The sequence below is a fragment of the Dromiciops gliroides genome, chromosome 2, assembly GCF_019393635.1.
Source record: "Dromiciops gliroides isolate mDroGli1 chromosome 2, mDroGli1.pri, whole genome shotgun sequence".
Lineage (NCBI taxonomy): Eukaryota > Metazoa > Chordata > Mammalia > Microbiotheria > Microbiotheriidae > Dromiciops > Dromiciops gliroides.
In genome coordinates this window covers 378,603,034-378,619,167 of record NC_057862.1, presented here as the reverse complement: position 1 = coordinate 378,619,167, position 16,134 = coordinate 378,603,034, and the positions used below count along the sequence as shown (strand labels likewise).

Here is a 16,134-nt window from a genome sequence, read left to right as displayed (position 1 = left end):
TCATTTTTGAAGGGAATTTATAAGTCAGAGAATATCCAGATGAGGGAAACCAGGATGGTGAATGGCCTCAAAATTATGCCATGTGAGGATCCGGATTCTGCTACTTACTCTCTGGATGAACTTGGACAAGTCACTTAGCCTCCCTGGGCTTCAGTTTCATCATCTCTGAAATGGGTTTGGCCTAATTTACCTCTGCTATATATCCATATCTACTATAAATTAATGATCCTGTAACCAGTAAAGGTAACTGAAAATGTTTAGCTTGGCAGAGAGAAACCTTGGTTAGGATATAATCGATACTTTTAAGTATTTAAATAGTTCTCCTGTGGGAAAGGGAGAAGGGAAAGGGAAGGGAGAGAGAAGGAATAAACATTTCCAGAGTGCCTACTATATTCTAGACATTATGGTAAGTACATTTTATTAATATTTTCTCATTTGATCCTCACAACAACCTTGGAAGGTAAGTACTCTTATTATCCCCATTTTACAGTTGAGGAAACTAAGGCAAAAAGAAGTTAAGTGAATTGCCCAAGGTCACACAGTAAGTGTCTAAGGCTGCATTTGAACTCAAGCCTTCCTGACTCCAGATGCAGCATTCTGTCTGCAGTTGTACCAGTTGTCTCTGACTTGCTCTGCTTCAGTCCCACGGGAAGAACTAAGAATAATGCTTTCAAGTTGCAAAAAGGTAAAATTAGATTTAATATAAGCAAAACTTCCTAATAATAATCAGAGTTATCTCAAAGTATAAAGTGTTGCCTTAGCAGGTAGTGGGAGGTCATGTCCCTGGAGACTTTCAAGCAATGCCAGGATGATGACTTGTCAGATATTCTGTAGAAAGTATTCCTTTTCATGTATGGGTTGAACCAGGTGACCTTTGAAGTCCCTTCCAACTTTAAGAAGCCGTGATTTCACAGGGGTCCTTCAAAGTCCAGTTTAAATGGCACCTTCTCCATGAAGCCTTCTTGTTTCTGTTAAGCCTAAACTAATTGCTCCCCTCCCCCCAAAAAAAAACACCCTAACATCACATGGTCATTTTAATTGTTTACATATATATGTTGTATTTCCCATTCCAGAGGGTGAGTTGGTGTTTGATAGTGTGGTATAGTAAAATAACAACAACAAAAACAACAACAACAATCAACATCATCATCCTAGGGTTAGTCAGAGGACCTACAGTTGTCTGATGGTGCTGCTTATGAACTGTGTGAATCAGGACAAGTCACTAACCTTCTCCAGGACTCAGCTCCTTCATTTATAAAGAGGAGATATGACTAGTTTATACCTAAGAGCCTTTCCAGTTTTAAATACATTATTCTTAAGGAATGGAACCTTTTCTTCATCCTTTTTGTAACTTCTTCTCCCATCCCCCATAAGGCCTAGCAAAAAGTCTTTTACAGCACAGCCATTCAGTAAATATTTATTGAAGGAATGAATACATTCATTCACTAGGGAATTGAGTTAAGGCCTTTTGTATCCAGAGGTCCTCTATTCAATTCAAGTATGCTACCTTGGAGTGGTAATACACAAAGGCATTAATATTTGCTAAGGTACTGGGGCAAAATAGTGGGCTCTATTAGCTTCCTGTCATGGAAAACAGAGATGGACCCTGAGTGAATGCAATATACAACAAACTTTCCTTTTGATAGAGAAGAGAAAGGTTAAGAACATATAGGGCAAGTCTAGGGGGAGAGGGAGACTCTGCACGGTAGGAGCAACATGAGAAATATATATTATAGAGATGATACACTAAGGAGGAACCCTCACTCAGCAGGAAGTATTTTGCCCAGGGCCAGCTCAGGACCCTATGGCTCTTCTAATTATTTGCTGTATGACCTTGGTCTGTTTGCTTTTTCTCTCTCACTCTTATGCATAGAGGCTTCTTGGAATCGACCTTCACAGCTCCTAGTCACTACTTCTTTCCCAGGTGTTCTCTTACCCTTGGCATCAAAGCCATCCTGTGGTACTTTATGAATTACACAACAGTCTAAGCCTTCCTCCTGGATATTAAGGGGTTAAAGCAGTCTGAATAAGGAAAGTAGGGAAGAGGTGGGGGAGAGTGAAGGAAGAAGGAATAATGCATCCAGCCTGTTAATTTGCATTACCAATTCTGCTCTCTTCTTTAGCAAACACAGCTTCTCCCAACAGACAGGGTCTCAGGGATGTTGCCCTGAGCCTCTTGCATATTGTCAGAAATGTGTGTCTGCCCAGCCGCTTCTGCCTCCTGAGTATGTCTGTCCTATAGACGCATCTGTCTGAGGCGATAAGCATGCCCTGGAATGGAGCTTCTTAGAAACTGGCATTTCTAAGACATTTCAGGTGTATTATCTCCGGGGCTGGTGAAACCCCTTCAAAGAAACAGGCATCATTAACATGTCCAGCCGTCTCATGGCATTGGGCAGTATATAACTCTGGGGTATGGTATTTAAGAGTGAAACTATTGAGCCTGCAGACGGGAGGGAGAAAAGGAAGGAGAACCAGCTAGCTCTGATTATTTCTAAGAGCTTCTCTTAGCCTGACTAACAAAAATGGCCCTCTGTCATTGTTTTCTTTCCTCTCTCTCTTCCTATTGTTCATATCTAGGTTCTTGTCTCTGCCCCACTTGTTTTTTCCCTTTTGTCTCTCTTCATTCTTTCCTTCCTCCTCCGCCCTTCTAAACTTTTTTTTTCTGTCATCTGTCCCCTTCAGTTCCCTCCCATTTAAAATCTTCCTTGTTGACTAACTTTATTAATACCTATCTAGTTTGGTTCTAGGGGCAGAGTGGGGGAAAATGTGATGGTTAGCTAATAATTTTCTTCCAAGCAACTTGTTTTAATGCCATCGTTATTTTACAATACTGTTTCAATCACTTCATTCCAGCATGATGGTAGTGGAGTTAAGGTTTGGGGTTTTATCTTCAGTGAATTGTGCAAAGGCTGTGCCCCTCACTGACTCCTATTTGTTTCATGCTCTGGGATTTTATGTTCTGAAGTACTTTATAGTTCTAGGATTCCATTATTCAAAGATCTTCCAGCTCTAAAATTCATTGTTCCAAAGTAATTTCCTGTTCTAAAGTACCATTGTTCTGTGATCTCTTTCAACTCTAACATCCCATTGTTCCAAAGTCCCTTCTAGCTCTAACATTCCATTGTTTAAAGTCCCTTCTAGCTCTAACATTTCTTTGTTCTGAGTCCCTTCTAGTTCAAAAACTCTAGATATTTTTTTATGACAATTGCATTGTGATTATTAGAGGTGTTATTACATGATGATCATTACTATGATTGGGTAGCTGAGGGTGGGGTCTAGGATTGGCAGTTCATATCATATTGGGTGTCCACTCCACCTTAACAATGGCCCCATTGCCCACCCTGTAGCTGCTGAGGTGACGCAGGAAACCGTGGAATCCCTGATGCAGAAGTTCAAGGAGAGTTTCCGCACCAATACACCCATCGAGATCGGCCAGCTCCAGCCAGCTCTCCGTAATGCATCGGCGGGAAGACGGAAGCGAAGGAGCAAGTCCAGAGGTAGGCATATCCAGAATTCAGTTGTGCCATCCTCACTAAGACCATAGAAATCAAAGTGCATGATATCAGCCCTCTCATAACTATATAACTAATGCCACTGGGACTAGTTTAATCCAACCAAAGAATTTACTATCACAAAACAGGGATTTGTCCCCAAAACATGTCCTAAAATAAATGTTTCTACATAAATTCTTGGAAACATTTTACCAGTTAGGAAAAAAAATTGCCATCATAGGTCTTGAGTTTATAAATATTAGAAAGAAAAACAAAAAAAAATAACTGTTGCTACCTTATTCTCGATGTACTACTGTTCCTCTTACTTATAGCTCTCTTTTCCCAAACTTCCTTTTCTTGTGCTTAGAACTATCCAGAGACATGATTACCATCTACTACCAGCTACATGCCATCTGTGAGACACTGGCCTAATCAGTAATCTTTGTTGAGGCTCAGTTTCTTCTTCAATAAAATGGAGTTAGATAGATAATCTTTATGCTCTCTTTTAGTTCTGCATCTTATCATTTTGATATTTGATTAGGTAATAGTGGGAAGTAGTGGTCCAGCAGAAAACTAGTGAAAGCAGACTTCAGTTCCTGAAGTAGCTTTGAATGTACATTTGATCTGGGTGATGTCATTGAACCTTTTTGAGGTTTAATCCTTCAGTGGTAAAAGCAAAACCTGAATTTGAGCTCAGGCAGAAGACCATAAACCAGTACAGGAGGTGGAGTCATAGAGTCTTAACGTTGGGCCTGGCATTCATCTCCCTTGTCTCTATAGCCTTATATTACATGAATCTTCTGGACTTACCCTCTACTTAGGCTCTTACTCTCACTGTCTCATCTTGTTGCCCATCCATTTCCCCTAAAAGTGTATGTGTGTGTGTGTATGTGTAAAATTTCATGCTAAATTCTGCTTCTGCATTAGATGTTTCTTTAAGATGCCCACTTCATCATATCTCCAGATTCTACACATCTGGTCAAGGCCCATCCTAACAGCTGACTTGTTCATTTAAAGTGCCTTGAATATCTCAAGGCCACACTGATTTTTCCCTCTTCTGAATTCCTTTAATGTTTATATTTTGGACGATGTTAATCACATGTGTTGTTGTTTTAATTTCCTCATTTTCTCTATAGTTATTTCATTTATCTAAGTCTTGTCTATCCAACTGTGTCAATACCTACCTTGCCTAGCACCATATTAAATACAAATTATTTGATTATGAATGTTATATTTTGGGATATGCATTGAAAACTAGCACATTGTCTGAAGGAGGGGGAATAATATGGTCAGAGTACTTTAAACCATACCACACCTAGATTGGTTGAAAGAACTTAGAACAATTCATATGAAGAAGAGAAGGTTAAGGAATGGGCATATTAGGTTTCTTCAAGTATTTGATGTATGCATTGTGGAGGATGCATTAGATTGGTTCATATTAGCTCAGAAGGCAGAAATAGGAGTGGTGGGAGGAAGGAAACAGAGGTTTCAGGTTCCATTTTTGTCTAATGGTGGCTATCTCTAGATCAAGGGGTGGGGAAGAGGAAAAAGAAAAGAAAAGAAATTTGCGTGATAATGTTATTATATATTTAAAAGGAATAACAAGCTGTGCCTAATATATGTGTGGTTTAATGTGCAATAATCATTTTTATTATATTATGTTATAAAAATGCGTGTTTTATTTCATAAATTTGAAATAAAATAAAGATCAGAAGCAAAAAAAAAACTTATCACTAATAAAAAAAGAAAAAGAAAACATAACAATAATTAAGTCTATTCTAAGATGAAAGAGCCTGCCTCAGGAAGCAGTAGATAGAAGTCTTCAAGTATAAATCAGATGGACACTTGTCAGGAACAATGGAGAGTATATACCTGTTCAGCTATGGATTATACTGAATGACCTTGGAGATCCCTTCTCACTCAGAAATTCTATGATTCTAGGAAATATGGGTTGCTGTGGCTTACTCTCAGCCTTCCTTCTTCCTACTTTACTTTTAGAGCCTCAACTGGTTCTTTTTTTCCCAACTGGTTCTTATGGAGTAGTCTATCCTCCCTAATTTGAGGGTAAACAAATTTGAATTACAGAACATGTTCCTAACAATGTCATTTTGTAAAGACCCCCAAAATAATAATAGTAATGTGAACTAGTCAAAATTTTCTGGTTAGAAGTTCCTAGGGAACCTGCTTTCCTGAATAGATAAGAATCTGTTTCAGTTAGCATATCAATTCCTTGAAAGTCATTTAAAGGAGTGCTTCAAAAATTCTGATTTAGAACATTTATTCCTTTTGAAATGATGTCTACAGCATCAATTTGTTGCACGCATTCTCTTTCTTTGGCCTTATTAGACATCATCCACTTTCCCATACTCTATCATCCATCCAAAGTGGGCTTCTTTCTATTGCTAATTCCACACTCCTTTTCCTCTCTCTATGCCTTTGTACTTTGAGATTGACTGTCTCTCATTCCTGAAATCTACTCCCAGATACCTCAATGTCTTGAAAGAACTAGTTAGTTTCATTCAAGGTCAACTCAAGTACCACCTCCGGTATGAAATCATTCCTGCCCCCCACCCCCAGTTGCTGACGCTGCCCCCCTTAAATTTCCTTCATATATATATTTTGAGTAAAGTTATATATGTATATATCCCCTACTCCCATTAGAAGTTAAGATCCTGGGAGGTAGAAATTATTTCTTTTTATCTTCCTATCCCCAGAACCTACCACAATACCATACACAGAGTCAGAAATTAATAAATGAAGACTTGTTGATTGATTGGGTAGAGGTTGAAGAAATGGAGATAATCTGTAATCCAATCATTGCCTCAGTCCATAGAAATTTTGAATTCCTAGAGTCCGAACTACTAAAGGGCTTTACTGTCTTTTAGATAGATAATCTTTGTTCCCCAAAACTGCCCTGATAACAGTTGGCCTTTTGGCCTGGTTCAGAAGGAGCACCTGGCATGGCTGTGCTTCATTAATCTCTGTCCTTCCCCAGATGATGTGCCCAGTGATTTCTAGCAGATGGAGTTGGCAGTACAGAGATAATAGTGCCGAGTTTAGAGCATCATTAAAACCATGTCCATTGCTTTCATCCTGCCTGTCTCCTGTGTAGAAAGCACAGTTATTATTAAAGTGCATAATATATTCATTTAGCTCTAAAAGAGAAGGAATACAAAGGATTAAATGTCATCTCCAAAGTCTGTGGTGGCCAGATACTAAGCAGTTGTCCAGGGATGACTGAACAAAAGGAAACAGGATTCACTTGAAATAAAAGAAATTTAGGGTCGATGGAGAGGAGAACTTCTTTAATATTAGAGCATCAGACACTAAAATAGGGACATCATGGAAACTTCACCTCTAGAAACCTTCAACAATCAAGTCACCATCAATAAAAAGCATTTATTAAGTGCCTACTATTTGTCAGGTACTACGTAAGGCACTGGGAATATAAGTACAAATAATAAAATAATTGATACTTACAAAGACTACATTCTAATAGGAGAGACAAAAAATATATGTGTATATATATATATATATACATATATATACACACACACACAAACACATATATGCTTATACATACAGCATAAATGTAAAGTAGGAAGTAGGCATAGTGGATACAGTACTGAGCCTGGAGTCAGGAAGACTCCACTTGCTGAGTTCAAATCTAGTGTCAGAAATTTACTGTGTGATCCTGACCAAGTCACTTAACTTGTCACTTAACACTTAACTTAATTTGTCTTAGGTCTTCATCTTTAAAATGAGTTGAAGAAGGAAACAGCAAATCAATCCAGTATCCCTGCAAGAAAACCCCAAATGGAGAAACAGAGAATTGGACATAACTGAAAAATAACTAGATAAACACATAAATATAAAGTGAATAAATAAAAAGTAGATTGAGAGCAACAGTGCTAGCTTCTGGAGGGGTCAGGCATGGCTTCATGCAGGAGATAAAGATTGAGTTGCACCTTAAAGGGAGAAGCAGTCTTAGGGCAGAGGTAAATATAGAATATATTTCAGATAGTGGGGGTCACCAGCACAAAGTCACAGAGTCAGAACAGAGACAGTGGCATGTGTGAGGAACAGAGAAATTCAGGTCAGCTGGACCAGAGAGTGTGAGAGGGAAATGAATGTTTATTAAGGCTAAAAAGATAGGTTGGGACAAGGACATATATAGAAGAGTTTTGTGTGTGTGTGTGTGTGTGTGTGTGTGTGTGTGTGTGTGTGTGTGTGTGTAAATTGGGCTCAAGTGACTTGCCCAGAGTCACAAAGCTAATAAGTGTCAAGTGTCTGAAGCTGAATTTGAACTTAGGTCATCCTGACTCCACTGAGCCACCTAGATGCCCCAAGGAGTTGGCTTTTGCAAGAAGGGCCACTTCTTTCTCAGGGATTGAGAGAAAGGAGGAGAGAGAATGTCAAGAGATTTTGAGAAGAAGAAATAAAGAATATGTCCAACCAGTCTTGGTAGTTTAAATGTTCATCTATCCAAAGGCAAGAGGGTGTTAAGGGCTAAAATTCTAGCTAAACTGTCTAAAATATCTAATGAGTGGTCGCCAATAAATTATAAGCTTTAGCAAGAGTTAGACTTTTAAGCATTTATTAAGGAGAATAAGAATCTGGTAAAGAGAGAGAGAAAGGCCTAGATTCCTATCTATTAAAGGGAGAGCACATTTCTAGCTCCCTTCTCCACCAGAGTCCAGAGGAAAGACCGCGAGACTGAGCGCCAGTCTCTTCCTTCCTCCTCCCACTAGCCCGCGTCACTTCCTGACACCAAAGAAAAGACTCCTGGTCTTGCCCTCAAAGACCTTCGCTTCATGGGCAGAACTCTTCTACAGTAAGTCTCCAGCAGGTGGTGTCATTCCAATCATTACAAGGGTAAACACCATCAGAATGAGAAAGTATAAAGAATGCCAGTCTTGAAGCCAGAGTATGTGTTTTTCATTCTTGGAATTGCTGTACAAAATTTATTCTCTTCTATCTCTCTGAATCTGTAGTCTTCTATTCTTTTCTGATCATCATTTGCCCAGAAATTGAGAGCCAAACAGAGAAGCAGGTTACTGTCTTAGGATATCATCAGTAGAGATCACTAGGTACTAGATGCTTACTTGTCAGGGATGCTATCATGTGCAAATTACTTGGGGCAAGCAATAATTTTAATAGAATTTTATTTGTGATAGTAGTGGTCATGTTTAGATGCTTCTGCTAATGCTAGGCTGACTCAGAATGTCTGATTTTGGCCAGGTGAAACCAGGTTGAAATGAATTCCACAACCACAATTGGTTCTCTGATAGTTTAGTGCTCCATTTTATGCTATATGAAAAGTTTCATTGTTCTATTTTTTTGGTTTTTAATTATGGATCTTTGTACACAAAAGTTGTAGTTTTAAGAAGAACAAATAAGTGATTCTTGGAGATATTACAATTGGTATTTTTGTGAGGAAGTCAACATTTCAAGAATAATGCAAGCCCAATGAAAAAATACTGCTCACACTCAAACATAAAGGAAAAATAACTTAGAAAAAAAGTACCATAAGCTAGCAAGCTATTACTGTCTAATATCCTAATGAAATCCCATAAAACAACAACCTTCAGAGGGACTAGGTGGCCAGAAATTGTATTAAGGAATCTTCTTCAATGTGGCCTGGGCTTCTCAGATTTGAAAGAAGTATCAGAAAACCACTTTAAAAAAAGCAAAATAGACAACAAAAACCATTATTGATATGAAGAAAAACATTTATCACAGAAAAGTTATACAGGAGTACTGAAGATTTGAAAATGGTAATTTTTATTGATGAAACACTCACTTTTTATTCAAAGCTATACCAACATTATTGTCAGAAAAAAGTCCAGGTCATTCCATCAGATTCGTCAGACTCTAATATAGTCTCATCAAACTATAAAAATTCAATACCCTTCCATATATTTAGGGGATTTATTATTACTCCAAATGATATTTATTTGAAAGTTTTGTCACATTTAGACAAATGATAAACTCTATTAAATATTTTCATCAAAAGAGGACAAGAAGAATTTCTCAGAAGAAGCTATTCCAGCATTACAGAATTTTCCAAAGGGAGGTACTATAGAGCAACATAGCATTGTGCCGTGCCACAAATCACCAAAAAGTTAAAAACATTATCCTAAAGGTAAAGACAAACATGCTTTTGTGTCCTGGAAACTCATCAGATTTAAACCCCATTGGAAATGAACAGGGATCAAAGCCAAACAGAAAAAATGAACCGTTTATGAGATAGACTCTTAGTTTCCAGTGTGGTGTGGTTTTATGATGGAAAAATTAAAGAATACATGTCAAATTATCTAAATTCAGTGTCAAACTATGTAAAATAAATTACTACAGAAAAATGGGGACATATTTCATAGCATAAGTTTTTTTTTTAAGATGCAAATTTTTATCTTATATGTCAATTCAATTATTCCACCTTGTCCCAAGTAATTTGCACAGCACTGTAAATAATGTCTGAGCTCTGTTTTTATTGAGAAGTTTACTTACTCCTAGGAGTATTAATATAGTACCATGCACAAACAAAAAAAAATGCTAATTAACATACTCTGGAACTAATCCAGGGACTCCCATCAGGTTTTAAGTACCATCTTCTTCTGGGGTTTGTGTGTGGAGCACATCTTCCCAATTGCTCAAGGAATAGGTATCTCCAGCCTCCATCATGAGCCAGGTGCCAAGCTGTACTAGGCTTATTCCATGGCTATTTGCCTTCCTGTTCCCTGGTGACAACTGCGCACCCAGAGACAGAAACACTGTCTGGACCACTTACCCATAGAGAGTGTTCATTTATTTATAAGTCTGAAACTCGATCTCTTATTCTGGGTGTGTTTCCCTTGTGTTAGGTTTTCCTTTTATTACAGCTCAGCCCATAAATTATTCACTTAGTTTGAAGACAATATTCAGAGTCTTTAATGGTTTTAAATTATTTGGCTTATTTCTCTATGACTGTGCTTAAATATTGAACAGCCAGTTACCAGAAAGAGTATGTCTCTCCTAAGATAGTGGACCATGCTATAAGATACCCTGTAGGCCATCCCTACATCAGCTGTGCCCTATCTAAGGGCAGCAGTTTGGACTGTGATACATCCCTTATGAAAGGGGAGCCTCCAGAGCTCTGTCATCAAAAGCATGTCTAGCTCAGGACTTTGAAGCAGCCCACTTTAGGGGCAAGAGAAAGAGGACAGACTGAGGAGCTGAGATCTGGGTTTTAGTCCTGACTGCCACTGACTCCCTTTGTGACCTTTAGTAAGTCACTTTAACTCTGGGACTTTTCCCTCTTCTATATAATTAGGGGATTGGACTAAGCATCTCTACTGCCCTCACTATTTCTGTAATCCTGACATGGGTTTGGGAATCAGAGTCCTTAGAATCATCTGCCACTGCCCATAAAAGTCTTTATATCACCTTGAAGTTTACAAATAGATTTTGACATACACTCTCCTATTTGATCTTCAAAATGACAAGTGGCATTGCAGTATTATTTCAACTTACAGGTAGGGAAACTGAGGCTCAAAGAGGTTGCATGACTTCCCCAGTACCACAGAACTGTAATGAGGCATACACAATGTTACTAACTCAGCCAGCATTTTGGGTTTTATTTTTTTTGTATTTTTTTTTAGTGAGGCAATTGATGGTAAGTGACTTGCCCAGGATCACACAGCTAGTAAGTGTTAAGTGTCTGAGGCTGGATTTGAACTCAGGTACTCCTGACTCCAGGGCTGGTGCTCTATCCACTGCACCACCTAGCTGCCCCTCAGCCAGCATTTCTTAAATCACATCACATATTTACAGCAGGAAAGGGACCTTCAAGGAGATCAAGTTCAATTCCATACTCAATCAACAAATATTTATTAACTGTCTTCTCTGTGCCTGACACTGAGGATACAAAGAGAAAAATGAAACAGTGTCTGCTTTTGAGACACTTACATTCTATTGGAAGAAATAGCATGGAAGTGAGCAGCAAGATGGCATCATGGCTAGGGAGTAGACCTCAGAATTAGAGGGAGAGGAGTCTCGTCTCTTCCATTTGCTTGCTGACTCACCCTGGGTAAGACCCCTGATCTGTAAGTTTCCCTGGTAAGTCTCTAAAACTATAAGTTATGGAGAAGGTGCTAAACTGCATTAGGAGAGGAGTTCCCACTGCCATAGAAATCAGGATTTAGTCCAAAATAAAGCAAAGCATGTGCACATAGAAATATATAAAATAAATACAAGGTAATGGAGGAAGGTGGGTGTACTAGCAGGTGGGAGAATCAAGAAAGGCCTGGGTAGACAATAGCACCTGAGCTAAATTTTGAAGGAAAGTAGGAATTCTAAGAAGCTGAAATACAGAGAGCAAGCTTGAAGAACAGTCTGTACCATGACACAGAAATAAAAGGATGGAAGGGGAGGGTCATCATTTAACAGATAAAGAAATTGAGGCCCAAAGCACTTAAACACCTTATTCAGGGTTAAACATGGAACAAATGGCATAGTCAGGATTTGAACCCAGTTTTTCCAATTCCAAATCCACTGGTCTTTCCCCTCTACCACACTTCTTTTTACCCGCATGAGATGAACCACATAAGGGCCCCCATGTGCTTGCTGTCCTCCCTGGATTCTCCCTTCCTGTCAGGGGAGGACTAATTTGGAAGCAGAGAACACAGCTGCCTTGACATAAATCTTCCCTGACATGTCTCTCAGAAAACTTTGCTTTCCTAAAAGTGTCTTTCTCCTTCAGGCAGTTTGGCATGTGGGTCTGAAATATGCCGGGGTTTTCTCATTCAATCCTGTCTGGTCTGCCCAGGCAAAGCAGGTTCCCACAAGCCTGTGGCTATGTTTCCTGCAGAAGACTGTCCTACCCAGCATAAAGAAAATACTAGAGAGAGGTCATTAGGCCATTCTGTCTATCAGCTGGGGTGAAGTGTTTGCAGTTCCAAGCCTTTCACACTAAGCAATCTGGAAGCATGGTGGCATGGGAGGACATTTGTTTTTGAAAAACCTCACTTTGTCAATAATCTGGGAAAAGCCTTCTCTGGGTCTTAGTTTCACCATTTGTAAAAATAGAGCATATGTATCTTCTAGGGGAAAAAAACAACTCTCAAGGAATCATAGAGTTTTAGAATTGAAAGAGTATCTAGCTGTCTCGCAAAGTTATTATTAGGATCAGAGCCTGAAAGTAAACTTAGAGATGATCTACTCATGGAATCATAGACTATCTAATCCGTAGGAGATTTTAGAGGTCTTAGAATTCAAACCCCTTCTTTATCAGGGAAGAAACTAAATCCTATGGGGGCTGAGTCAGGGGTGGGGTGCTTTTTCAAAGGTTATACAGGTAAATAGCAAAGCCAGGTCTTGAACCCAGGACATTTGACTCTAAAACCAGTATACATATGTCTACCCTGCTTCGCTTTATCCACTATATTGGTTTTGTTTGCCTGTTAGTGTTTAAAGCAACCTGTGAGGAAATCCCTATGTGGATGAGCATGGGCATCTTCTCTGAAACTCATAGACCTACAACATTTCCTGGGGGCATTGAATGGTTTGGTAACTCACATGTTGACTATATGACACTGGGCATCAGAGACAGGATTTGAAGCCAGATCTTACTGATTTTCAGGCCCTCTATTATAACATGGTATTATATGTGGGCATATGTATATATATATATATATATATATATATATATATATATATATATAAAATAGGTATATATAATTATACTATATATTTTACATATTTATATCTAATACATCTCTAAGATGATCGTAAATTATATATATTCATTATATATTAATGTATTATATATAAACTCATTATACATTATATATATTTAATGGATGTACAGAGAGGATATGATTTGATCAAATTCACACAGAGTATTAGCAATGAAGGTGAGATGAAAAAACATAGGTCTCCCTATCCCAGTGATCTTTCCATATTTGTGAGATTCCTTTGAAAAAGAAAACAATAAAAGCACTGTACATGTGTGTTCTCATTAGGGGATCAAGGAGATATTCCTAGAATTTCCATCCTTTTTTCCATCAAAAGAAGAATTCACCTGTAGGTCTCTGGCCTCTGTTTCACAATGATCAATAAACACAGGTGGTCCTGAACATGCCACAATGAGCAGGGAGCATAAAAGAGAGTAAAGAAGAAATTGCCGCTTCTGTGGCATTAGAGCGTAGTAACCGACTCAATGGTGCTGCTTCTGCTGAAGCCCTGTTCTAAATCCTTAATTGAATTATTAAAACAGGAAGAAACTTTATAGACAATCTAATCCAGGCATTTTATTTAATCAAGGAGAAAACTAAAGCTCAGAAAAAAGGAAGTGGCTTTTTGTCAAGGTTGCAAACTGAGTCAGTGGTAGAAGCTAGACTCAAATCCCAAGTCCTAGCCCAGGGCCTGTACCCCACTCAGACTCTAGAATCCTACATCTATACACAGCCGAGCCAATCTCCCTCCAGCACTGATCTCACTGGACCTGACCCACTGCCCACCTGGATCTATATTATAAGATGTCCATTCTTACAACCTTCAACCCCACCTCCACCCCTCCCCACCCACATATAACATGCCTTGACTCCTGGCTTTGTTCACTCTAGACCAACTTTGCCCTGGTGTTGCTATTGAGGCACACCTCAGTCTAATACCATCTTTCCCTCTTGGAGTTGTCCAGCAATCTTTAGGGTGGTGGAAGATTGGAATTTTTCAGCATACATATTTTTCAACCCCTCTGTCTCCTCCTGGACAAAGGCCAGTTATCAATCCAGCCCTCAGGAATTGCATTCTCTTCCCTTTTACATAGTCTCCTTTCAGACGGAGACCTCTGGGTTAGTGTTGCTGTTGCAGAAAGGGCAGCAGCACCACCCTCCCCCTGCCCCTCCCCCCAAGCCGCCAAACCCTTCATCTCTGAATCTTCTAATTTGTACTCATTTTCCTCTGTAATTATGATTAAGGATATGGCATCCATGGAAATGAGATTATATTTTTGGATCATGAACCTTTGTATCCTTTAAAATTCTAATCTTTCATCTAGTTTCATATTTGGGCAATTTTACTTTGATGAACCAAGTTTAATTGTCCCACTAGCGTGTTAGAAATGGAAATGCAGCTGGACATTAAGGTTAAATGGTGATATCACAACTTCCTATGTTTGCATTTTACATTCCAATTGAAAATACAAGCCCTTTGCCTCATTAATCCTTTGTAATCCAACCCTCCCCATCCCCTCCCTTACCTACCCCCACTGAAATTATCCTTTGGGGACACATTCATATCCTTTTTAACAGCCGCCTGACAGTTCCGCTGATGGAGTTTGTTTCCAACTTTGTTACTGGTTAGTGACAACTCGCCCTGACGGATCTGTGCCCATAATTATTTTCTCGCAGTTCAATTTAATTAATGCTTAACCTCATCAGGATCTTGCAGCTGGAGAGCTCTCTCTCTGCAGGAACTGCTAACAGCAAAAGGATTTCCTTCTTAGTGAAGAGAGACTCCAAAGGGCTTTGCAGAGCATACGTTGTTTTGTGTATATGTATGTACATGTATGTGTGTGTGTGTGTGTGTGTGTGTGTGTGTTAAATGGGGAAAAAACAATTCACAAATTAATCTATTTCATTTCTTCCCTCTCCACGCTTGGGCCAAACTAAAAGAATTTGAGGCTGTGTGTAACGATGGGGTTGTTAAATCTAATTCCGAACTAAGTGTCTCTAACATCAGACACTCCAGGAGACCCACCAGGAAGATGTATATTTTTTAATATCTTGGCTTATAACAGGGACAATTCAGCTTTATTTTGTATAAGTGTGTATTCTATCAACGGTCTCCCTAACTGCTGAATTGAATTCAATAATAAATAGCTGTGGGAGAGAGGAGAAATTAAGAAGCATCGACAGGGGAGGCAAAGGGGGGTTTGGAAATAAGATTTGGAAAGGGATTATTAGAGAGTTGATAGTAAGTAGGAAGATTTTGTACTTATACAAACCCCATTAGCTTAGAATATTTTGCATACTTTCTACTTCAAGCAAACTGATGGGTTCTCTCTGGCATTTGCTTTACATGTTGGGAAATAGAGGCTAGGAGAGCTTAAGGAAGGGACTCATATAGTAGCTCCTCCCTTCTTGCCTTTTTCTTTCTAAAACATCAGGAGACATTCTGCTAAAAGATGCCATCTGTGTAGAAAGTAATATGATGGTACTTAGTCTTAATGATTGCATGAAATATTAATGGTCATTATTGCTATGAGTTGTTATCTGAATTTTCATCCAACAAGATCCCAGAAGCTTTCAAAAGCTCTACCTCCCCACCCTCTTACAGTGGGTAGAAGAGAAGGAAGGTGGTGGGGTAGTGGGAGGGATTTAAATATATAAAACAGGAAAGCTATCCCAAAATGCTAAAAATTAATCAAGAGACTTACCGCCATTTTCTATATCTAGCACTTCCCAGCTGAGCCTGAACTACGAATCAAATGGCTTCACTTTGAATCCATGCTTTACCTGTGTGACCCTGGGCCAAACAATTTCTTTCTCAGAGTTTCAGCTTCAACTAAATGATGCAGCTTTCTGCTCTAATTATGGGATCCTACGATCCAGTTGAGAGAAGATTAGCCAGTACCATTTTTCTGTACTGTGTTTTATGA

The 16,134-nt window shown here is 38.9% G+C and overlaps 1 protein-coding gene across 4 annotated transcripts in view; it reads left to right on the top strand.

Annotated features, from left to right (window-relative positions):
• Nucleotides 1–16,134, top strand: part of ASTN2 (astrotactin 2) — a 1,144,107-nt gene that overhangs the window by 328,603 nt on the left and 799,370 nt on the right. For 2 of the 4 annotated variants that reach the window (XM_043982378.1, XM_043982376.1), the window contains exon 5: nt 3,351–3,500. The exons of 1 other annotated variant lie outside the window; for it this stretch is intronic. In XM_043982378.1, the coding sequence (XP_043838313.1) occupies nt 3,351–3,500 (150 nt within the window). Of the gene's footprint in view, nt 1–3,348; nt 3,501–16,134 lie in introns of all 4 variants that reach the window. One more of the 4 variants, XM_043982379.1, reaches the window with a different exon arrangement.